This window comes from Astyanax mexicanus, chromosome 21 (genome assembly GCF_023375975.1).
Source record: "Astyanax mexicanus isolate ESR-SI-001 chromosome 21, AstMex3_surface, whole genome shotgun sequence".
Classification (NCBI taxonomy): Eukaryota; Metazoa; Chordata; class Actinopteri; order Characiformes; family Acestrorhamphidae; genus Astyanax; species Astyanax mexicanus.
The window spans coordinates 27,398,663-27,424,343 of record NC_064428.1 but is presented as its reverse complement, the minus strand read 5'-3'; the positions used below and the strand labels follow the sequence as shown (position 1 = coordinate 27,424,343).

The 25,681-nt window shown below is 40.0% G+C and overlaps 1 protein-coding gene across 3 annotated transcripts in view; it reads left to right on the top strand.

The window, feature by feature from the left end:
• The window catches only part of grin2bb (glutamate receptor, ionotropic, N-methyl D-aspartate 2B, genome duplicate b), a 205,338-nt gene extending 181,032 nt beyond the window's left edge, over positions 1–24,306 (top strand). For 2 of the 3 annotated variants that reach the window (XM_049469740.1, XM_049469741.1), the window contains exons 14-16: positions 4,104–4,291; positions 11,970–12,208; positions 15,425–24,306. In XM_049469740.1, the coding sequence (XP_049325697.1) occupies positions 4,104–4,291; positions 11,970–12,208; positions 15,425–17,965 (2,968 nt within the window). In that variant the 3' untranslated portion in view covers positions 17,966–24,306. The remainder of the gene's footprint in view (positions 1–4,103; positions 4,292–11,969; positions 12,209–15,424) is intronic. The other variant, XM_049469742.1, reaches the window with a different exon arrangement.
• The last annotated feature ends 1,375 nt before the right edge of the window (positions 24,307–25,681 follow it).

Sequence of the window (25,681 nt, the reverse complement as noted above, 5' to 3'; positions counted from 1 at the left end):
GATTAGAAACCAGGGTTATTCCACCAAATATTGATTTCTTTACTCCTAAACTTTTTGAATATGAACTTGTTTTCTTTGTATTATTTAAGGTCTGAAAGCTCTGCATCTTTTTTTCTTATTTCAGACATTTCTCATTTTCTGCAGATAAATGCTCTAAATAACAATATTTTTATTTGTAATTTGGGAGAAATGTTGTCTGTAGTTTATAGAATAAAACAACAATGTTCATTTTACTCAAACATATACATATAAATAGCAAAATCAGAGAAACTGATTCAGAAACTGAAGTTGTCTCTTATATATATATAATTTTTTTTTTATTATTAATTCATTTTACAAATTACATTTTTACAAAAACTCAAAAATCCAGTTGCAGATCAATTGTCAAATTATCTGGGTTAAAAATGTTTGTATTTAAAAAAATAAGAATATATAAGCAATATGCAAGATATAGAAAAACAACTATATTGACCAAAAGTGATGGGACACCTTTCTAATTGCAGATTGATTGAACTGTCTGGGTTAAAATGGTTTTGCATTTTATACTTAGGTTGCAAAATATATTGTTCTTAAATTATATAAAATCAGTTAAGATTTGTAAGATATGGACTATATAAAATATATAAAATAAAACAACTGTCTTATTTATCACCAAAAGTGAAAAAATGTTTATATATATATAACATTATATATATATATATATATATATATATATATATATATATATATATATATATATATATATATATATATATATATATACACAAAACCCTATTAAACATTAATAAGTGTTAATTAGAAAGTGTTTCATACTGGGACTGCATGATATATATTATCATAATTTACCATTTGCAATATAAGTTTTGAGAAACAGACAAATTAAATAAATCTGGGCCATTTAATAGATATATAAAATAAAAACAATATTGTATTCATTTTAACCAAAAGTGATGGGACACTTTTCTAAATGAAAAAAAAAATGCTTTTGCAAAAACCAAAAAACTAAAGTTAATTGATGTTTAAGATGTTTCACAGTATATTGTCCCTGAATTGTAATCAGGATGTCAGTCTTTGCAATATTTTTGTAAATGCACAAATCGATAAAAAACAAAAAATATTATTTAATAACTATATAAAATAAGAACTAAATTCATTGATTGGTGCATTTATTATTATATTTAATTAGGTTTTCATTTGGAAGCAATACATGTACTGTGCTGATAAAAGGTATTCACCCCTTTAGAGATTTTCCCCTTTTATTTTTGCAGATTTTAGAAAATAATTATAAATAAATAAAAAAATAAAAGTGAAATTTGTAATTTGTGAATGATTTGTGATGCCATTTAAAGTCTTTATATCATTACATTATAAATCTTTGCACCCCTAATAAACCAAATTTATTCTTGTATTATTTACACTCAGTTCTGGTTCCCGGAGGGCGGATGTCCAGCAGTTTGGTGATTTCCCTGCTCAAACACACCAGATGCGACTCAGCAGGTGTTCCTGAGAAGGGAAATCACCAAGCTGTGCTGGAAACCAGACCTCCTGCACCAGAACTGAAGAACCTTGCAAACGAGAGGTTATACCAGTCATAGACGCTTAGAAACAATGACTACAGTGGATTATTTGAGTGATGCCATTGAGTGAAGATCCACTTTTGGTTTAATAAAGAACCAAATAATGTAAAAATAGATGTGTACATGTCAGCATAAAGAACCATAACTCCATAAACTCTGTACATAGCCCTACACGTATTTTACAGTTCTTCTTTTTTTTTACTTAAAACTGCAGTACTCTAATAATTAACAACAGTTTCTTAGACCCTATTATAGAACCCTGTGGGATAATATGGTCTAAGAATAGGGTCATAATATGCCAAACAGTTTAGACATACATTTATTGCAGTTTTTGTGTAAATAACAGGATTAATAACATTAAAGATTAACAATCCTTCAAGCCTAAAGACAGAAAATAAACTTTCACTTGATGTAAAAGTTCTGTAGCGGTTTATACAATTACACGACTCTGCTACAGATATAGATTTTTAATGGAACTAGAATTTGTTCTTTTATGGTATTGCTCACATTGCTCACTGTTTATAGAACTTTTATTTTATTTATTTATTTTTTTTATCAGAGAGTGTGCCAAAATGTGGGCAACCTTTGCTGCTTTTGTTAGGAGAAATGTAATGTAAGTGTTTCAGGTGTTATTTTGTACATTTTTTCCTACAAACATATAATTACATTTGTTGCAAAAGTAACAGGCAAGTTTAGTACCGTATTTTTTGCACTATAAGGCACATTGGAAATTGTATATATATATATATATATATATATATATATATATATATATATATATATATATATATATATATATATATTATAAGGTTCATTATGCAACACTACTAAGGAACAGTGGTGTTGCCATGTTTTCCTTCTAATTCAGCAGGTCTCACTGCTGGGTGGTGGTGTTAAGTAAAGCCAAGCTGAGTTAACAAAACTGTAATTCCTAAAAATAAAACATTTTATTTTAAAGTCAAACGAGCGCTGGATGTTAATCTACACAGATTTCTCTCTTAAAAAACAGTTATTTGGGTGAGTAAAATGCTTCTGTTTACTTACAGGAAGCTTAGATTCCAAAATTTTTCCACCACTAAGGCTGGAGCATTAGCATTAGCTGCTAACCGCTAATTAGCTGCCACCTGACAGCGCTACACTGAGGAAACCTAAGTGTTCTGGTAAAGCTAGGGTGATATTAGCTAGCGGTTCATCCCATGTAGCTTGTTTTAACATGGTAAACACACACAAAGTAGAGTCTTATATACTCACCTATGAACGGTGAAAAAGCTAGCTCTTAGCATGGTTCGCAACTAATGCTAATGCTGCTCCAGCAGAGTTAGCCGCAGGCTACAGGCAGATAATACTCACCTCTGAGTGGTGAAACTCCTATGTTACGCTGTATTTCAACGTTAGAGTGGCTTTACTGCTCCTTACAACCTGACTGGTAGAATTTCTATATAAGGACTGATGTTTTTTTGGAAAATTAAAGGATTTTAAGTGCGCCTTATAGTGCAAAAAATACGGTAGAATACCTCATCTTTTGTTCTGCAGCCATGCCTTTGTAACATATGCAGCATGTAGTTTAGCATTGTCTTGTTAAAAAGATGCGCTTGATGAAAGATTTCCCTGAAAACATTGTTGTCGTGAAGACAACATCAATACAACTCTAGATGCCACACCCATGATTAATTAAAAGAATTGGTACATGCCTTTTATGCCTTTATGCGCTTTTTGAACTGTGAGGGTTGTATTTTTCCCATCGTTATGATAGCAGAGACTGACACACTGACACCCTAAATCAAGCTGCACAGTTAAAATAGGGCCGTGGACTTGCCGTGGATTACATCCTATCATTGTACCACACTGTAATTCACTGTACTCCTAAGTGATAGAGACCCATTTTTCACTAAAGTTTGTAGAAGCACTCTGCAGACATTGTCATAATAGCATAAATTGCTAAATTGCTGCTAACGTAACAAATAAAACAGAATGCAAGACTAAAATAGACCTTTCTCAGCTAAAAACAAAAGCTTCTTCAGGTGTACTTTTCCCATTGTTATGAAAGCAAAGACAGACTGACACCCTAAATCAAGCTGCACAGTTGGCGGTCGCCTATAGATGGCTAAAATAGGGCCGTAAGACTTCATAGTTGATGCCGTGCCTCAGCTCAGCTTCTTTATTTTTCAGTACCAGCACTCTATGCAGACAGGCTCAGCGATCAGGAGGCCTCAGCGTGATAGTTCATGACTGGATACAGTATGGGAGGCTTTTTGCTAAATTGACCACAAAGCGTCGGGAGAGGAGGGTAAAAGGCATGCGGAAATGCATGCATGCAAAAAAAAAAAAAACATCAAATTGGCCATGGTGTAACAAGCACTCTGAAGCACGCAGTTTCATTTACATCTCAGCAATCGCAGTTGGGCCTTGTGCGTGTAGAGTGTTGGATACCCACACGGGTATAAATATAGATGGCATCCATTAGCTGCAGTCAAACACACTTCATCTATCGCCTGAACGATCTTCTTCACTCTGTGTTCCCGACAGTAAACTGGACGCGTTTATCTATGACGCCGCTGTGCTGAATTACATGGCCGGCAGAGACGAGGGCTGCAAACTCGTGACCATCGGTAGTGGATACATCTTTGCTACCACAGGCTACGGCATCGCCATCCAAAAAGACTCAGGCTGGAAGAGGGCGGTGGATCTCGCCATTCTGCAGCTGTTCGGAGATGGTAAGACCTGCTAAGTTAGATATATACAATAAAGGCCAAAAGTTTGGACACACCTTCTCTTTTTCAATGCGTTTTCTTTATTTTCATGACTATTTACATTGTAGATTCTCACTGAAGGCATCAAAACTATGAATGAACACATGTGGAGTTTTATGTACTTACCAAAAATATATATATTCTAGTTTCTTCAAAATAGCCACCCTTTGCTCTGATTACTGCTTTGAACACTCTTGGCATCATTCTCTCTTAATGAGCTTCAAGAGGTAGAGTCACCTGAAATGGTTTTCCAACAGTCTTGAAGGAAGGAAGGAGTTCCCAGAGGTGTTTGTTAGCACATGTTGGCTCTTTGCCTTCTTCACTCTGTGGTCCAGCTCACCCCAACCATCTGGATTGGGTTCAGGTCTGGTGGCTGTGGAGGAAAGGTCATTTTTTGTTAAGTACATAAAACTCCACATGTGTTCATTCATAGTTTTGATGCCTTCAGTGAGAATCCACAATGTAAATAGTCATGAAAATAAAGAAAACACATTGAATGAGAAGGTGTGTCCAAACTTTTGGCCTGTGCTGTACTTCCGGTCAAAGGTTTTAGAACACCTATATTTTTGTATGGCTTAGAGAAGCCAGACGCTTTTTACGTTTTTCCCATCTTAGCAATGACTTTATTACAGCACTTCTTCACCTGTCAGACTTCTAATTCTTCTCTTCTTTCGATGCTGAAACTTAGGGACTTAGGGTGTACTCACACTAGGCATAGTTCAGTTGAATCGTGCCCTCCTCACTCCTCCACTGGCCTGCACTCGCATTGCATTTAAACAATCCGTGCCCAAGCACGCTCATGTCAGTTATTACTGCTCAGTGGTCTTGCCGGTGTTGTGCCGAATTCAGCACCCTGCCATGAAAAGCACCCTCTTATGGGAGCATGTCTTCTTGATAAAAAGATAATCCACTTTAATTTACTAAACACGCGCCAAAAGTCACAGTTACATGCATAGTGATGTAGCGAGTGCTCCCGAGAGGGGGTGCTTTTCCTGGCAGGGGTGCTGCCGTGCCCGGTTTGCTTGGTTTAGTGTACCATGCCTGGGCATGGTTCGGTGCAATCACATTAGTCAATCAAGCTGTGCTTTAGGAGGATTGCCTAGTGTGAGTATACCCTTAATCCAGTGTTAATCTGAGCTCAAGGCATTGCCATGTGGGTCAGCCAGACGTGACTCTTCCTATACCAGTTTTCTTTTGAAGGTGTAGGAAACAATATTCATCCCTCTCCAGCTTCATCTGCAATTTCTACAAAAGAATACTGTTATAAAAATGATACAGCTTTACTACAGATAAGGCATTGGAAATGTACCTTTTTTAAAAATGTATCTCCAGCTGTAAGCTGTCAATCAATTAATTGTTTGCTCTTTTTTTGAACACTATATATATTTTTTTTTCAGTTAACTGAACTGGATTTCCAGATTCCAGTTGACTTGACCTGAAAAGTTTAAATGTTACAAATATAAGTGAAAAACTTTTGACCCAAAGTTTGTGTACCTTATTACAAGGCTCATTATCAATAAACGTCTATTTTCTGGTCTATTTTCATACATAAGGCACACTGGATTATAAGGCGCATTATGTTGGCAATGCAAATGCTGCTCCAGCAGTGCTAGCTGGGGTCAGCAGCAGGCTAGAAGCTCTCTATACTCTACTGTTCTTGAGCTAATCTGAAGGCCACATGAAATTTGAAGACTATGGAAGTAAGGCTAAATAACAATAATTAATAATTTGGGATGAGGCTTTTAGCAATGAGGCCAGTGGCTAACAACTGTCTCATAAGTATCATAATTATTATGAGACACTGTACAGTTCCTGGTCCTGATTTAGCAACACAGCAAATATAAAAAAGAAACTGTACATAGGCTAACAGTATGACGCAGCCTTAGCAACCCTTTGCCCCTGCAGTGGAAAAGAAGACGCCACTGACAGTCAGCTGTCAAAATGCTGCTTGGCACGCCTGAAATGATTGAACATTGAATAAAACCTGATATACACGCTGAGTATAGTAAGGTAAGACATGAATAATTAACTTATGAGCTACACAAAACAACATATCTACTATATACTCTTATTTGTACAAACAGGTTAAGGATGGATGATTACTTGGATTATTTTTCCTAGTAAAATGAACACATTAGTAACACATTTCTTCATTTCCTCACCAGGGATTCCCCCCCTCTGAATCTTATCCAGTCGTATCCACAAAGAGCAACTCTAGCTGCAGGCTTCCAATCGAGCCAGAGACCTCACCTGATTTCATACAAATATATAGTATAATTAATTCAGGCTCACACTATAGCTTTTGTCATATACGGTTCACTGTCCTCGTTCCTCTCTCAGTCGAGAGGTAGTCTGGAGCTCCCACGAGAGTCTTAAATAGCTTCCCCTAAAGGCAGCCATCATACCCACACCCAGATTAGCAATGACAAGGACCTGGATTTGCTTCCACCGTATTCCTGTGTTGGTGTATATGTGTATATGGAACACACAGTGATTCAAATTGGCCTGTTGTGCTCACAGACACGCTCACGGCGTAAGATCTGACATTTGTCCCAGTCATCAAGACCATAGGTTCCCTGTCTTCTCCTGTCTAAGAGCGTGCACCTTTACGTTCTGTTGTGTTTTGAATAGAAAATAAAGCAAGATGTTCCTCGAGAACCTGACTGGCCTGTAGGATTACTGTATAATGGATTCTTCTAAATGATTAGTGTCGCTGATATAAGTATGTTTAATACTTTGAAAGAAAGAGCTTGCTAATGAGCTTTCACAAATATGAGAAATGCTAAAGAGCACTGTTCCCTATAAAACAGAAAACTAATATGCCAAAAGAAACGGTACAGAAGCTACAGGGGTTGGACAATGAAACTGAAACTGAAACACCTGTCATTTTAGTGTGGGAGAGTTCATGGCTAAATTGGACCATTGTCATTAATTGCACATTGCACCAGTAAGAGCAGTAAGAGTGTGAAGGTTCAATTAGCAGGGTAAGAGCACAGTTTTGCTCAAAATATTGCAATGCACACAACATTATGGGTGACATACCAGAGTTCAAAAGAGGACAAATTGTTGGTGCACGTCTTGCTGGAGCATCTGTGACCAAGACAGCAAGTCTTAGTAATGTATCAAGAGCCACGGTATCCAGAGTAATGTCAGCATACCACCAAGAAGGACCAACCACGTCCAACAGGATTAACTGTGGACACTGTAAGAGGAAGCTGTCTGAAAGGGATGTTCGGGTGCTAACCCGGATTGTATCCAAAAAAACATAAAACCACGGCTGAACAAATCACGACAAAATTCAATGTGCACCTCAACTCTCCTGTTTCCACCAGAACTGTCCATCAGGACAATAAATTAATGTGGTCTAAAACCAGGTGTTTCAGTTTCATTGTCCAACCCCTGTAGTATCGTAAGTATCGAAAGCTAAAGTATGCAGATTTCACCCTAATCTTAATAACTTAACCTATAACCAAATGAACTAACACGAACTCCCACACCCAGAACTTTACAGAATTGTGTTAATTCAGCTACGTTGGTGGATTTTCGAGCATGATTGGTCTTTTTTTTTAGCCATTTAGACATACTTGCTGGTGTGCTCTGGATAATTGTCCTGTTGTGGAATCCAAGTACACCTGAGCTTAAGGTCACAAACTGATGGTCAGACATTCATCCTTGAGGATTTTCAGGTAGAAAACTGAATTTGTTGTTTAATCCATTACAGCAAGTTGTCCAGGCCCTAAAGAAGTAAAGTAGCCCCAGACTATAACACTACCTCCACCATGTTTTAAATTCAGTATGATGTTCTTTTTCTGAAGTTTTAGAAATTTAGTTTCCTATATTTCTGACATTTAAGTTCTTCAGGTTCAGTCAATAACCGGAAATGGTACATCCATTGTACAAACTTTTCAAAATCCTCCTTTTACCCTGTTCTTTAATTGCCAGGACCCCACAGGACAGGCACCACAGAGTAGGTACTATTTGGGTCGTGGGTCATTCATTCTCAGCACTGCAGTGAGTAACACCGGAATGCTGGTGATTAGTGTGTTAGTAGTGTGTTGTGCTGATTGTACTAGTAGATCAGACCCAGTGCAGCAGTGCTGCTGGAGTTCTTAAACACTGTGTTTACTCACTGTCTCTCTCACTCTATTAGACCCTCCGACTTATCTAGCTGCTCCATCTTGTAGATAAAGTAAGAGGTCAGAGACACAGACCTCCCAAAAGGTGTTGATTGGCCTGTTCTCTGCAAAGAGTCTGTGAGTTAGCCAATCAGTTTTTAGAGTGGGCGGGCAGTGTTTTTTCCCCTCCTGGATGGGATGTGTTCAGTGAATAAGAGAAGGAGCATCATGGCTCCCATCAAAATTAATTCCGTCTCAGGCTACTCTAAAGTATATCCCTGTCTGTTAAAAATAAAAAACAATGAAAGTCTTGCCCGCTGTGTAGTTTGTAATAGTGATTTTAGCATTGCCCATGGGTGACTAAATGATATATATATATATATATATATCCAAGTCCAGGTCTGGGGGTACTTCCCTGAAATATATTTTTTGTAACATGGTATGTTTGGAGACAGAAGCTCTGAATCTGTTGCTGCACAGTTTGTGTTGATCATCCTCTAGTCCTTCACCATTGATCACAGGATGATCTGTGCACTGTTTCACTGAAAAGCTCATGCTCTGCTCGTGCAGTGCAAATATCACTAATGAATGTTGACATTGTGGATCTTGTACTGTAATGCAAGGATATCAGCTCTAGTTTTACACAAAGCGCTCTCTTGCTAGCCCAAATTAGCCCTGGCCTAGTTACCGTGCTACCTTTGAGTGATTGCTCATGCATGCATATAGACATGCGCTGCTAGCGACACGCGTTAGCTTAGCGGCGCGGCAGCTGCCTGTTCTGGAGGTCTGCTGTAGGTACGCTCAGGTGTGTCATGCATTGTTATTTCATGGCCGCTAGGCATTATATAATTTTATATAGGAGCCAGGATCGAGAATAGCGCCCTAGTTAGACGTGTCAAGGCTAGCTTGTGGTGGCCCTCGAGTGGATTGGGGATGGCGTCAAGTGTGTGTGTGTGTGTGTGAGTGTATGAGTGCGTGGTGTGTGAGAGACAAGAGCATACTAGAATACTAGAATACTCTCACACACACACACATTCACAAACATACACCAGACATGTAGGCACACATTTACACAGTCGCGCAGTCGCGCTATCCCCGGTTCTGTCTCTCACATACACAGGCATGTCCGAAGGGAGCAGTCTACACACTTCTCCTTCAGCAAGGGGAAACCGATACACTGACACAGGAAGAAATATCTCTCAGGCCCGAAAAGCCTGTAGGTCTTCTCAGATCTTCTGTATCTAGGCCATCGTTAAAAAAAAAAAAACACTTCAGATTAGCATCTGTCGTCAGAATCACTCCATTAAAGACCCACCGTGTTTTCTGGTCATGATGACTAACGTCACTAATTTTTGGACCCCAATTCACTCCCTGAGCCCTGAATAAGGCTGAATAATTAAAAAAATTAACTTAATTTGATTTTAAGAATTTCACATAATTTGAGAAACCAGTTGTGTTTCTTGTCTTTACGGAATTTTTTATTTAACTAATCTTAAAACTTACTTTACTATGTCAAAACTGAATTAGTTTAATTGTTTTTTGTTATATTAACTGCTTTGCACAATAATTGTACTTAGAATTTTCTGGTCAGGTAAAATAAAACTTTTAAATTTTCTATTTAATCTTCTTCAGTGTATATAGCACATAGCCAACATAACTATGTTAGCAGCTCAAAAAATGATGCTTGCTCTTACAGCCTACAACGCAGAGACCAAGCAGTAAATCAGAAGAATAATTTTTTTTTAATAATGAAAAAAAAAAAACACTAAATTTAAGGTGTTTCCAAACTTTTGTGTGGTACTGTAGGTGGAGCTTTCATTGTAGGCAAATGTGTGTTTAATGCTGAATATATAAAACTGTAGACTTTGGTTTAAAGTCATTATTTCCTGAAGAAATTACCGAAACTTTTAAATCCTATGACCACTTTTGTACCCAGCACAAAAATGTATTTCTAGTAAAGTCAATGACTAAAATAAAGGTGTGTACATTTCTGATTTTTGAGCTCAAATACACGTCTTCTTTTCAGATCGATTTTTTAAGATCAGATTAGCTTGTTTTTGGCTACTTCGCTTGCACAGATCTCCACATCAAGTTGACCTTGACCTTGACCCTGACCCTCCCATACTCTGGGCATAACCAGCATGCTGACATGTGGCTGGCCTCCTCATTAACACTCCCTCTCTCTCTGTCTTTACTAGGGTAATGCTAAATGCTAACAGCTAAACTCTTTTTTTTTTTTTTAAGTTTTCACTTCTTTCATTTTCAAACGGGACAGCACAGTATAGCACAGATATCCAGAAATAAATTAGATCAGATTAGATCAGCAGATTTTAGAATTTCAAACTAATTCTTTTGCTTTTCTATTGGTCCGTACATCATGATTTTGCCTTTGTTTAACCACAGTGTTAAGAATAAGAATAATCAGATACTTTTGCCATTACGTCAAAAGGTAAAAAAAAAAAGAAAGAGGAAGAACAAAATGTTGTCAATAGCAGGACAGTGACATAATAAGAACAGTGAGTGAATTGAGAGGGCGGGGGGGGGGAGGTTAGCAGTAAAATTTTACCCCTCCTTGGAGGACTGCCAGACCCTTAAGGTCCCCCCTTAGCTCCGGGAGCCAAATCACAAGTGACGCTTGTAATCAATCATTAACGAGGAGGCGCTCCGTCGGGAACGCATCGGGAGTAATTCGACATGACAAATGTTGCACGTCGTCGAGGCCTTAATTTGTTTACTGCGCGCGGCATTGGAGAAGTTCTAAACAAACGGGCGCAGATGAAGAGAGACACAAACAGACGAGCGAGCATTAACTCAAAAGCTCGAGAAAAAAAAGAGCAACCAGAATGCGTTAAGCTTTACACACACACACACACACACACACAGATACACACACACAGAGGCAGGGGACCAATCCTGACGCACATCTAAACACACCCTTAGAAAACACCCTGAGCACACTTTTCTCCCAGACACATAAATACATACAGTCAGTCTGTTTCTAACACACACACACACACACACACACTCACTCACTCATAGAGAGAGTGAGAGAGAAAGAGAGAGAGAGAGAGAGAGAGTGAGTGAGATTTGCGTGTACAGTACATACACTACAGTACACTCACTTTCACTCAGGGCCAGACATCACGCACACACACCTACTCATCTCTCTCTCTCTCTCTCTCTCTCTCTCTCTCTCTCTTTTTCGCGCTCTTTCCTCTTTGCTCTCTCTCTCTCTCTCTTAATCCGTGTGTATGTCCTTCACCCTAAACAAACTCCTGCTGCTTGGTTGCCACCCTTACAACATCTGCCTCTATCTATCTCTCCCATTGCTCCCTTCTATCCACACTCCATCCCTCCCTCCCTTCTTTTCTGTCATTTTTCATCTCCATCCATACTCCTCATCCTCATCATCCATCTCCTCATCATATCATATCATATATCTCCTCTCCCGCTCTTCTACTGCGCTCCTCGTCCGTCCCAACGCCGCCATCCCAACCCCCCCCACACCTCACGCTCTCTCTCTGCAGGTGAGATGGAGGAGCTGGAGGCTCTGTGGCTGACTGGGATCTGTCACAACGAGAAGAACGAGGTGATGAGCAGCCAGCTGGACGTGGACAACATGGCCGGCGTCTTCTACATGCTGGGGGCGGCCATGGCGCTGTCGCTCATCACCTTCATCGCCGAGCACCTGTTCTACTGGCAGCTACGCTTCTGCTTCATGGGCGTGTGCTCGGGCAAGCCGGGCGTCACCTTCTCCATCAGCAGGGTGAGTGGCTCCGCCGTCCTGTGAGAGGTGACTCAGGGGTCAGAGCTTCTGGACAGAGGTTGTTTTAAAGGTCAGAAACTTACCAAAAGAATATTGAAAACTGTGCCATAGAGTCTGGTATGGACTGAATTTTGTGCCAAAAGTTTTACACAAAAAATGTTTTTTTTATTTCATATGAAATTTAACTGGAAAAAGTATCTGCTGCTGTTGTGCACTGGAATCTGTTCGCTCCGCCGTGTTTGAAAGACCGCTTGAAGCAGGCGGGGTGTTTGAGGGCGTGGCCAGTCTCAGACGAGGGTTCAGGGAACACGTCAGTCCAGAACCAGCTGACCAATGGAGATTCAAAGGCAAACGCCTTCTTCTAAGCCCCGCCCACCCGTGAAAAGTGTTCCAAAAATCAGAAAAAACTGAAGCAGAAGAAAAAAGGAGAGATTCCAGAAGCAGAAAAAGAAGTCTTTAGCAGAAAAATCCCACAAAAATCCACAGAAAATTCACAAAAACACAAACATAAAAGCAAAGACTGACAAAATCTAATACAAAAATAATAAAGTAACCAAGTATATTTAAAAATATGCATTTGATATATTTTTTCTCTGTTTTGAATTTGCAGCATACAATTTGTCCTTTTGATTAAAAAAAATTAGACTGCAGATTTTATTTTTTTACGTGAAACTTTTGACACAATATTCACTCCACACTCTGGCTTTTATGAAGAAGGCTTTTTATTAAGAAGGCTTGTTTTTGGCTACTGCGTATCTCCATATCATATTTCCAAGTCAACTTTTGACCCTGACCGTCCCTTATTCTCCTTAAAACCAGCAAACTCTTTGGTTGTTGCTTTTAAAGAGTAGGATTTAACCCGTAAACATGCTCCATGTCTCCATGTTGGGCGTTACGAGTGCTACCACCATTCATGTTTCAGCCCTAGGCTGGTCTCCTCGATAATACTCTACCTGTCTTTACTAGAGTGATGCTAAATGCTAACAGCTTAAATTTCTTTACAGCTTTCTCTTTCTTTTCTTTTATAGACCTAGGCTGCACAATATACTGTAGCACAAATATCCAGAATGTATAGTTGCGCTTCATGCCTGCAGTATCACAGCAGGCTGAGCTACATGCTGCTGGAGGACTGGAATACACTGATTAACGCTCCTGATGGGCCATTCTCTTAATGTTAGCTAGCTGTGAATGATGTACTGTATGCTGCTGAAGATAAAGGTATAATATGTATTATGTTGTGAGCAGGATAGAGAAGTCTTTAAATCATAGACAGCAATAAACGCAATTAAATGAAATGCAATTAAGAGAGTTTAAAAAGGCATCATTGACCCCCTACCAGTTGAGCAATTCAGAAAAAAATGGAAAACTCTCCTACAATTAATGTTAAACAGTCAAATAAGGGCAAATACAGGCAAAGTCACTCTCAAAAACGCCTCAGTGAGTTTAGTAGTGTAGTGAGGTTTTTTGCATAGTAAAGGTACTGTTTTTGAAGGTATAGTCAAAACAAATCCCAATTCTGGACCTTGGAAACCCAAGAAAGTACTCAAGTAAGGAACCACTGCCATTCTGCCCAGGACAAATACAAATTAAGTATTAAATAAATTAATGAATGAATGGAAACATTTATGAGTTTGTCTTAAAAATGTAAAGCAAGCAATTGCCGGTGCAGTTGTTGAGATTGTGCTTAGTAATATATAACACTATAAAACAGCCAGTTTCTTGACTTATTTTCCCCATGGAAAGTGCCTTTAGTTCTACCCTTGCTTTCTTTACGTATCTTGCACTGTAATACTGTGAGGACTGTCTCCACGAGGGAATATATTCCATGATAACCTTCACTTGGAAAAGCGAACCTGTCCTTGCTGTGGAACTGTATAATCAAATGTGTTCAAATATTAAAGAATGCAGGAGCGGAACATGGATGGTAGATGAGGCGAGAGTAGCTGGAGGAAGAGTGAGAGAGGTAAAGGATATTATAGTTATAAAACTAAACAATTTATTGAGCTAAAAGAAAAGGGAACAAGCCATAAAAATACAGGGTTTAACCCTCTGGGGGATGAATAGAGCAAAAAAGAAAGAAAGAACGAAAGAAAGAAAGAATGAGGAGGAAGGAGATAACATTGACGTGAGAGTATGTCAGTACCAGTCCAATCAGATGAAGAGGTTAGGAGATAAACGAGAGAAAAAAAGAGTCAAGCTGGCAAGGATGACCTGGGGTTAAAAAAAAAAACCTCAGGAGGTAGTGGAGATAAGGCCGACACAATGGAAGCAAGCGCAGAAGAAGAATGGAAAGACACGGTAAGGCAGGAAGAGTGAGTAAGAGGCCGGCTAGAAACCGTTTCTGACGTGGCCTCTGGGAGGAGGCCGTGGAACGCCAACAGGGGAGCCACCTTTGACCTTTGGATTATTTTTGGGAGAGAATTCTATTAACGGTGTCTCTCCTGGTGTTCGGTTTGGTATTTATGTGGTTATTCTTCATGACATTTGCCGTCAAAAAAAACTCAGCGCGTTTATTTTGGGAAGAACTATGGGAAGAAAAGTAAGGTATGATGTGCACTATGCAAATTAGAACCTTTTTTTTTACATTTGATTGAAAAAGGATCTAAAATCTCGAGTAGGATAAAGAGGTTTGATAATGCTATGTAATTAATTTGCTTGATGTGTCTAGCACTAAAGAGGCAGACCAGGGAGAAGCAACAATGTTGGCTGAATTTTAATCACATTGATTTACAGTATTGATTGTCAGTGGAAAACAGTCTCACTGCAACTCTATCATCAATCATTCCTTCTGCCTCTGTCTCTCGCTTTCTTTCTATCTACGCCTATCTTTTTTCCCGCTTTTTCTCATCGACTACTTTTCCATCTTTGACAGTGAAGGGTTAGAGTCCTGATGTATGAAGCTTTAATGAATCCATCATTCACTGTTCCATCACGATTACTGTAAGGTCCTATCAAGCCATTTGTTTAAAAACCTCAAAAACCTCAGCCCCCTCATTACTGTCTCAGTATGTAAAATCTCAATTTTGCTTCTCTCTGTGTAAAACACAGCTGCTTTCAGAGAAAATCAATTCACAGGTTGAAAGTAAGTAGAAATAAATTTGAAGACCTTTCGTAGAATATCACCATGTCGTCAGTGTGTGCGAAACATACTTGTAAAATATTGATTTTTTTTAAGCTTCTCTTCTCTTACCTTTTCCTTTCCTTTCTCACTCACAGGGCATCTACAGCTGCATCCATGGTGTTCAGATCGAGGAGAACAAATCAGGCCTCAACTCCCCATCAGCCACCATGAACATGAACATGAACAACACACATTCGAACATCCTTCGTCTGCTACGCACTGCCAAAAACATGACCTCTGTGCCTGGTGTCAATGGCTCTCCCCACAGCGCCCTGGATTACGGCCACCGCGAGTCAGCTGTCTACGACATCAGCGAGCATCGGCGAAGCCTGGTAGGCCACACGGACTGCAAGCCTCCGCCACCGTACTTGCCTGAAGACAATATGTTCAGCGACTATGTGAGCGATGTGGAGAGGACTTTTGGGAACATGCACCTGAAGGACAGTAACCTGTACCAGGATCATTACCTGCACCACCACGGGGGCACGGGATCCGCACTGGCTCTGGGTATGTCGGGTCCGTTGCCTAACCGACCTCGTAGCTTAGGGAGTGCCAGTTCGTTGGAGGGTGGGATGTACGATTGTGACAGCTTAGGGGGAGGGGTAGCGCCCATCTTTACCACCCAGCCTCGCCAGTCACTGACGCACAGGAACAGGGAAAAGTTTGACCTGATCGCAGGCCACCCCACCCAGTCCAGCTTCAAGTCTGGCCTGCCTGATCTGTACGGGAAATTCTCCTTCAAGGGTGGGGCATCCAGTTCAGGGTTTATAGCGGGACATGACAGGTACTGCGGGGGAGGTGGGGCGGGCTCGGGAGGGGACGACGGCAATATTCGCTCGGACGTGTCGGATATTTCCACCCACACCGTGACCTACGGCAATCTTGAAGGCAATGCCAAGAGGCGCAAGCAGTACAGGGACAGCCTTAAAAAGAGGCCAGCATCTGCCAAGTCCCGTCGGGAGCAGGACGAAATTGAACTGGGCTTCCGGAGGCGCACCCACCACACCATCCACCACCACCATCATCACAACCATCCAGTCACACAGGGACACCGTTCAGCCACCCCACCTGTGGAACGCAAGAGCCAGAGAGGGGCCAATAGCTCCTCATATGTGTTCCGTGACAAAGAGAACTTGAGGGACTTCTACATGGACCAGTTCCGATCCAAGGAAGGGGCATCCCCATGGGAACATTTGGATTTGAGTGACGCTCCTGGAATGGGCGGCGGAGGGGGTCTGGGTGGGGGTGGATGTGGTGGCGTAGTCAGCAGCGGTGGTGGAGGGGGAGCTTGCACTAGTTTGGTTCCTGTGGACGATTTCTTGAAAGGTAAATCCAAGAAGACAGAGTGTAAGGGTGGAGTGGGAGGAGGAGGATCTCCTGGGCAGCAGGGCCATGCATGCTGGGAAAAGAGCATTGGAGGGGTGGGGGGGTTGGCCGGTGGGGACTGGGAATGCCGTAACTGCCACAGTGGAGGAGGTGGAGGTGGCAAGCAAGTTTGCATGCATGGGGGAGGAGGGGGTGGGGGCTACTCAGCTGCAGGGGGTGTTGGGGGATCCGGTGGAGGAGGAGGTGGTGGGAGCGGACAGGTTTCCAGCCGCCCGAGCTCGGCCACCTGCAAGCGGTGCGATTCATGCAAGAAGCCGGGCAACTTGTATGACATCAGTGAGGACAACCACCTCCTCCTGGATCAGCTAGGGGGCAAGTTCGTACTGGAGGGTGGGAAGGGAGGAGGAGGCGGAGGCGGAGGTGGAGGTGGAGGGGCCCAGACTCAGGCGCAGAGGCGCAAGTTTGGACCAGGCGGCAGGGTCCTGCGTAGGCAGCATTCTTATGACACATTCGTAGACCTGCAGAAAGAAGGGGCGGGCAGGATGGGAGGTTCAGGATTTGGGGGCGGTGGAGCTTCCATGCTCCCTCCACCACGGAGTGTGAGCCTGAAAGACAAAGATCGCTACATGGAAGGTGCGAGCCCCTATGCCCAGATGTTCGAGCGGTATGCAGGTGGGGAGCGGGAGACAGGTTTTTTCGCTGGCGGGGACCGGGGGAAGGGCGGGGGCTCGTCATTTAGCTTGTTCCGTGGGGGTGAAGGTGGGTTGCACCGTCGTTCGGTAGGCGAGCGGGACATGAGGGACAGGGATAGAGGCATGATGGGAGGAGGAGGTATGGGCGGTACCCGAGGGGTCGGGACTTACTCCTTGTCTAAATCTCTCTACCCAGATAAGGTGAACCAGAACCCATTCATCCCGACCTTCGGCGACGACCAGTGCCTATTACATGGCGCCAAATCGTACTACGTCAAAAAGCAGCAGACACAGCCGCAGCAGCAACAGACGCAACAACAGCAGCAGCAGCAGCAGCTCCTCAACAACAACCGGGCTGACTTCCGAGGCTCCATGGGGGTGACTTCCTATTTGCCAGCCTCTGCCTCTGCCGGGGTCATGTCCAACGTGGGACCCCGGTTCCCCAAGGAGCTGTGCCTGGGTGGGCCCCTCGGCAACCACCACGGAGGGGCGGCGGGCAACAACAAGCTGCTGTCAGCAAGGGACGGGTTAGGGATGGGGCAAGGACAGAGACCATTCAACGGCTCTAGTAACGGACACGTATACGAGAAGCTCTCCAGTATTGAGTCGGATGTCTGAGATTCTGAGAGGGGGAGAGAGAGAGAGCAAAACAGAGAGAGTGAGAGAAAAAAAACGGAAAGTTAAAGATACAAGGTAGACATTGAGACTGACGAGGGAATAAACCGACAGACAGTGTCTAAAATTTCTACTTTGTACTTTCACGTTCAAAAGGAAGAGGAAGAAAGCAAGCAAGAGGGACTGACCCATGCTTTAGACGAGCAGACGATGATGCACTGTTGGGGCCACGTTTGTAAATAGAGAGAAGGGACCTGCTCACTAGAGAGCGCCGAACTCTGCGTATCCCTCTCTTTTATCCTCTCGTCTTTTTTCTTATCCCTTCTATTTTTCTGCTCCTTACGCCAAAACGAAACGTCCGATCCAGCTTAGGTGCGGAGACCTGGTACAATCATGAACGGAAATCAGTTATCGTCTTGAAACAACAGGGTAAAATTTACAATAATTGTATTGATAATGTTGTTAACAATAATATTATTATATATGATTACAATGTTTATGATGTTCAGTTTGGGCTTGATTTCTGGATGTTATATGCTGTTATATATTTGTACTCTAGTTACAACTCTTTGTTAGCACAATACTTTGCAGGAGGCTTTCTTATTTGATCACGAGATCCTATTTGATCTTATTTGTCAACTAAGCTTGCGTCGTCTTACACCACCGCGCCATTCTGCCACGATGTGGAGCGCCGGGATTGGCCGGGACCGCCGTGCATAAAGCGGCGCCCTCTTCCAGGGACGATGCCAAGCTTAAAAGAAACATAGACAAACTTGCTTTCCTTTACGATTCTTTACTATTGATTCTTCATGTTGATTTGATTTCTGATATGGAGTGCTGTAAAATGTATGTAAAAGGCATGATGCAAAGTACGTCAGCTGTACTCGAGATGTTGTTGTGAAGGACATTTATTACGATCTCTTTTTATGGTTTTATGATTTTTCTTTTTTTTTTCGAACATTGCATTAATGTCAAGAGAACATTGGTTTAGTACACAGCACATTATGTGCCTTACCAGGAGTCCCAGAATCTCTAATTATACAGGTCATATTGCCATGGTAACTTTTTGATCACAGCACACAGATGGGTTACAGGATGATTCATCTATTATTCTGGAATTGTCCTCATTGTGTCGTGAGGACATGTTTGGGAATATTCGGCATTTAGCGACATATCGTCCATTCTAGAGACATAAAGCAGTAGTCCAGTGTTCAGTAGTCCTAGAGCTGAGTTACTTAAAAAATAAAGAATGAAGAACTGAGAATAAGGAAAAATAAATGTGATGGAATAAGTGGCATTTCACATATGTGCACACAGTCCTTGGGTTGTTTTATGCAGAGTTAAGCTTCAGGGTGTTAAGTTCAAGTGCTTAAAAAATATAAATATACAATTAATTTATTGTTTTTTTCTCCCCCAATCCCGACGCCCTCTTTTTTTTTTTTTTTTGATCAAGCCGAAATTACAACCAATGTCAGGGTTTGTTTTTTTTTCCCTCTTAGAGTGCATTCATTATTCACTGTTTCTTTTCTTTCCTCCTTTCTTTTTTTTCTCTTTTTTTTCTTTCTTGTGCTCACTTTGTCCTTTGGGAGGCACTCGGCCCACTGTGAGCTGGGTGTTGTGGGATATTATGAAAGAGCTCTTTGTCTCAGCATTCGCTTGTATTTTTTTAATTGTAAATATTTCTTTTTTTCTTTTTTTTCCACACTGTACAGTGCACAGACAGCAAGGATGTAACTTTAGAAAATCGTGTGTTACTAAATTTAGAACTGAAATGAACTAAAATAGTGTAGTAGTTGCACATTTTCAACTTGGCCACAAAGTGATTATGGTATGACTACCGGTCAACATCCGAATTAGAGTAGAATACGAAACATTACTTATCTATCGTCTTGCAGTTTTTTTTTTTTTTAATGTATATTTTATTTAATTTTTTTTTTTTTACAATTTCACAATTGATCACCTGGCTAGCTTAGGTTGAAGGCTTAGGTTCTGGATAATCTTTCTTTGTGAGCTAAAAGTAGTTAGTACTGCTTTTGATTTTGCATGAAACACTTTTTCATCCCACAGAAACACTGGAAAAACTGAATTTTTGACTTATTTTGCCATTGAAATTCAGTGTTCCTTTGTATTTAAAGTGATTTAAAGCTTATTAATCCATTTGTGCATTTGTATATCGTTTCTGAACAAAAGCCCTACAACTCCTGGACAATCACAGTCAAAACATCACTCCTGTTTTGAGACAGTTTACAAAATAGACTGCTTGTAAAGCTCGCTGTTTTAAAACAAAGTCGAGGTATTTTGTCTGGAGTTCTCAGACGAAAATGACCGACAAAATGTGCTTACCAGCTATTATTAGCTATTTTTCTAAGTAGCCAAATACTAAAAGAGATCAACCAATTCATCAACTCGATTAAGAATGAAAGTCTCTTCCATTTAGTGGCATTATGGCACACTATACCGCGTACCATGTACCATGTACTATGTGCTATACTCACTTTCGTTTAGCGTCGTCTTCTGAGCCACCACATGATGAACACATGATCACATGTTCAAGCCACTCTGGTTAAGTTCTGAAGTACAGTCACGTTCTCCTGTACACCATTAGATCTCAGTATGAATTTCTTGTGTGAAATATAAACATTTTCTTTATTCCGATTTTGTAAAGCCAAACTGATCTCCAATTTAAGCACAATGTTTATACTATTTGGTTAATAATCGATGTGTATATCGTTTTTTTTGTGGACTTTTAAGAAACGAACTTCACATTTATTGCCACATTTACTCATTTTTTTGCTAAGTCTGTGTGTGTGAGAGTTTGTGAAACTGTGAGTACCTTTGTGAGAGACATGCATGCATCTTTCTTTCTATTTTACATTCTTGCTTTTACATTCTTGCTTTTTTAGACGATGTAAAATTTTCCAAGACCACGTCTCTAGTGTTTTCCTTTTCTTTCCGTGCGGAGAAAACGTGTTTATATTTCTTTTACTTAAGTTGTACCAGTTAGTGCCATACGAAGCTAATGTTGATACAGTAAGTTGTATATAATTTAGTTGGTGAGACATTGTAGCAGATATGCTATGCTAATGGAGTTAGACACGTCTTTCCATTTTGGAATATGGTACAAGCTCGTATTTGCAGAAGGCACTATCGTGTTCTCGGCCTAAAGTTTTTCCGCTTTACGTCGTTGGGCGAACTCAAAAACTCAAATGGTGGGGTCCTAACCTGAGCTCCTGAGTTAGGAATATAACCATGAGAATTTTATTTTCGTTTTTCTGATCACATAGGGCTAATTTTGTCACTTGAAGCGTTTTAAATCTTTACCTCTCATAGCTGTGTCGGAACAAAATGTCGGAAAACAACTTTATAATTACTTTATTTGCATGGTTTCGCTCTGTTAAATCATATAATGTGCTTCTAGAGGCTTCCTTACAATTTGTTTATGCCTGGTTTTGCTTTCCTTTATTCAGAGGACACTAGTCATTAATCGCAGTCAGTTCTTCAAGTAGCCTCTTTAAGCTCCACCCACAAACGCATTCATTATATTGCGAAGTTGGACTATACCAATGTTTCGTTTGATTTTTTTATATATACAAAAATGAGCCCTATTAATGAATAACCATAAATTGTCAATGTCAGGTATTCTTTTTTCTTTTTTTTTATTGGACATATACTTGGACATTTATTTTTTATTGTGCTTTAGACTTGTCTTCATTCATGAAGGCAATATTTATAAAATAACAATGGGATTTTTTTTGCACTTGCAGTAAAATAAAAACTATAAATACAATACTGTCCTGTCATATTAAAACCTGCATTGAAACAGTATTAATCTAAGTATATTTTCCACAGTATACTTTCATATACAAAGAAGGAAGATCAGTAACATCACAAGAATGTGACGAGAATGAGGACTACCACATATTCTCACAATTACAGTCTGAGCAACCACTTTTGGTAAATTGGTAAATAAATGTGTAGATACATTATTAAACACTACAAACCAACAAACATGTCCACAAACAACGTGGCATGATCCGAATAAGACTGCATTTTGTCCTAAATGCAGATCTCACATCAGAGTTCAGATAGAAAAAATAATAATAGTAATAAAATAAATACAATATAATTATTCGTAGGTCATGACACTATGGGAATCAAGATGTTAAAGAAGTTGTGACACCATTGGTCTAGTGATAGAAACTTATACAGCAGTTTTTTTAGGAACAGAATCAATCTGCTCTGCTCCAGAACACATGATCATATTTTCCTAATTTGAAATTAAAAACAAACAGCTTACAAAGAATCTTAGGTTATAAACTAAGATCATAAGAATGGTTTTAAATTCTTTTTGTTTTTTGAGAGGCTCAAATATTGAGGTTAAAAAGATATTTATTTTTCATTTAGAAGCCAGTTATTCTTGAATTAATCTTTAGAGAATTTCCAGAAAAACATGAAAGAATATACTTAAGATTGCTAAAGAATAACTACTTGTCTTAACTTTTTTTGTATTTTTTAAAACAAGTACTTAGTTTTTTTTAATTATTCTTCAGAATAGTTTCAAAGAAGAAGAACATAACTATCTTAACATTTTATTTTCTATTTTTCTGCCATTTTAACTAGGCCAATTGTGCCACCTATTTAACTGATAGTCAGCTGTACATCCAAAATCACTGGTGATGCCACAACACCAGGAGGGTGAAGACCAGCTCATGCCTCCTCCGATACATGTACGAAACTAGTCAAACACCGCCTTTTTTATTTTAAACAGTTGCTGATGCAGCAATGCTGAGTAGCATCACAGCTCAAAGCAGTTCAGATACACCAGCTCACAGACGCCTTGTGCTGATCGACATCACCCTTTGGAGTGATGAGAGGTGATGAGAGTGCCATCTACCCAACCAGAGAGAGTAAGACCAGTTGTGCTCTCTCAGGGCTCTGGCAGCTGGTGGCAATCTTTTGATCATAGTGACAGATAATTTAGACAGCTGGACCACTCTGCGCCCTTGATTTTTTTCTTTATTCTAAAACTTAATTAACCTAAAACTCATTAAAGGTTGTCCAACTTAGCAGTCGTTATTGTGAAAGAATGCGTTTGTGGGCGGAGCACGGCTAGGCTATTTATGAAGGCGTGTTTGCTGTGCGGTGCATTTGCTGAAATGTATTTACGGAACAGTCTGAACGCCACATTTTCATGTTTTTCCTGTGTTTTTTTTTTGTAACACAGAGAAAATGTGTGTGTGTGAGTGAGTGTTTGTAAGAGTGTGTGTCTCTGTGAAAGGGAAAGGGTTGCTCTCGTTCAGAAGAAAGGCTGCCCTTCTTCTTCCTTTATCGTTTTAGTTTTGACTCACACCTTTTGAGCGGAGGCCCCGTGAAAGCAGGCTTAAGTGCTTTGTTCCGCTAACTGCAGGTGGAGGGCGAGAGACAGCGGTGGTGTGTGGACTCGGGCAGGAGAGAGAGAGAGAGAAAGAGAGAGAGAGAGAGGGAGAGATATAGTAGCCTACATTTTATTTTTGCACTCTGTGATCACTCGTACAACCTATAGGCTTCCTGGGATTTGACTTTGATGCAGAAGGAGTGCAGCGCTGCTGTTTATCTGAGGCTAATCAGGCTTTGTTTTGACACTCGCTTTGCAATTCACGTCCCCTCTCTGGTACTGTATGTCACAGGTTATTGTACATGTGCCTGGATTCATGCTTGATTACCTCTGTGTGTATGTGTGTGTGTGTGTGTGTGTGTGTGCATGTGAGAATGTATGAGTTGAGACACAGAGCACAGTGCAATGGCTGTCTACTGTAACGTGTGAATTTTTGCTGTAAATAACGACGTCCCCTTTTCCGTAATTTTTACTATAGAGAGAAAACTATTCTACGCTATGGAAAATTTGGGATACACTTTTGTTAGGCAGGTTTTGTAAAACCACCGCAGAGGTTATAACGACGTCACGTCACCAAGGCTAGAACTCCACGTAGTCTAGAATTAGAGGACCCGATTTTAAACCAGACGAAACTAGGCCTTTTGTCGTCTTTACTATAAAACCTGATCTTTCTAACTCTCTTTCTTTTTTTCCTTTCCTCGGTTTTTGGACGCTTCTTTTCAATGTTACACAAAGATGAACAATTGTACAGACTTGTGTAAATACGACCAAACGGTTTCTCTTTATTGCGTTTTTGTATAGAGAGAGATTACCTGTGTTTAAGATTACAATAATAATTTAACGGGAAATTTCACAATACGTAAGCTATTGAGAATACGGACACAGTATGTGTGAATATAAGTGCTAAGATATATTCTTCTGTCTCTTTGTACAAAACAGTGTTGACAATAAATAAAAGGGAGAAATCTCACACGTGGTGTCCGCATTGATTTCTGCTGGGTGCCTTTTACACACCGCACTGTCAAACTAATACACTAAGGAACGATAAATTTTATGTTATTTTTATTTTTAACTCATAACATGATCAGAATGCATCATCAGATATTGAGGCAATGTTTTTGAACTGTGTTGTAACCTGTTACAGTAATCCGTGTGGCTTGTAGCCTCCAAACTTGCCTACCGCCATTCCCCTAGTGACATCGCCATTTCCACACCCTGGATTGCCAGGTATAGAACATAACAGCATGCAAACAGTGTGCTGCAGCCATGGATTGTGTTTCTTATTAATCTCTTACTGAGAGATTATTTAGCAATTTAGCAATTAAACTATTTATTTGTTTAAGTTAATAATTAGATGTTTATCATCACTGTGCATTGTTTGTTGATTTTTAATTGACATTACATTATTTCAACACAAAACTGACTGTTATACTGTCAAAATTTCTTGATTAATTGACTAATAGAAATTCTCCAATATGACCTAAACTAAATTCTTTTTACATTCACCTCCATTTTAAGTTAAGACGTTTTTACCTCTCTCTTAAAGTTGCTGTTTTGAATATGCAAATTGTTCCATTGGACAGTCATGATATGTATTAATGAAATTATAGTTGTATGACTTCACAGGGTCCTACAGCTTAGGCTATTTGAAGGCCCCTCGGACACTGCAACATCCTAGCCCACACTATATGCCTCATGCATACAGAGTGTTTTATTTTTTGAGAACCAAATTAATTATGGTCACCCACTCAAAAAAATTACATGGAATAATACATTTCCTAGCTTCCATTTAAAGTTTGAAAGGCTTTTTTCTTCTTCAAAATAATATCCATATGTTATAATGATACTGTATAACAGAGATACAAAACAAAACATCTTCACTTTCAATAAAAAAATGAATGTAATGGAAGTTGTAAATGGTGTAAACAGGGTTCCTTGAGGGCGGGAGTTTTTCATGCTTTGTCACACATTGACATGGTGCTAGAACTCAGCTGCTAATCAACAGGGTTAGTAGGTGTGCAGGAACATATTAGACAGGCTTAAATTAAATATACACAAGTATATAAGCTAAGGAAGATTAGTGTATTTTTAATAAGATTACATACTGTCTCTGTCTAGCAAAGAAACTCATACTTCTAAAATGAAAAATACTTTTATTTTTTTCTAAAAGATAAATTCTAAAGATTGTTTGCCTAATATTCACATTATGTTAGCACATGAAATGCGGCAGATACAAGGAAAATACAATGTTTAGATATTTGCACATAGAATATTGATAAAATGTTAAGTTACTGAAATTCATAGTTCTAGGTATGCCCATATAAAAAAGTGTCAAAAGACAAAAG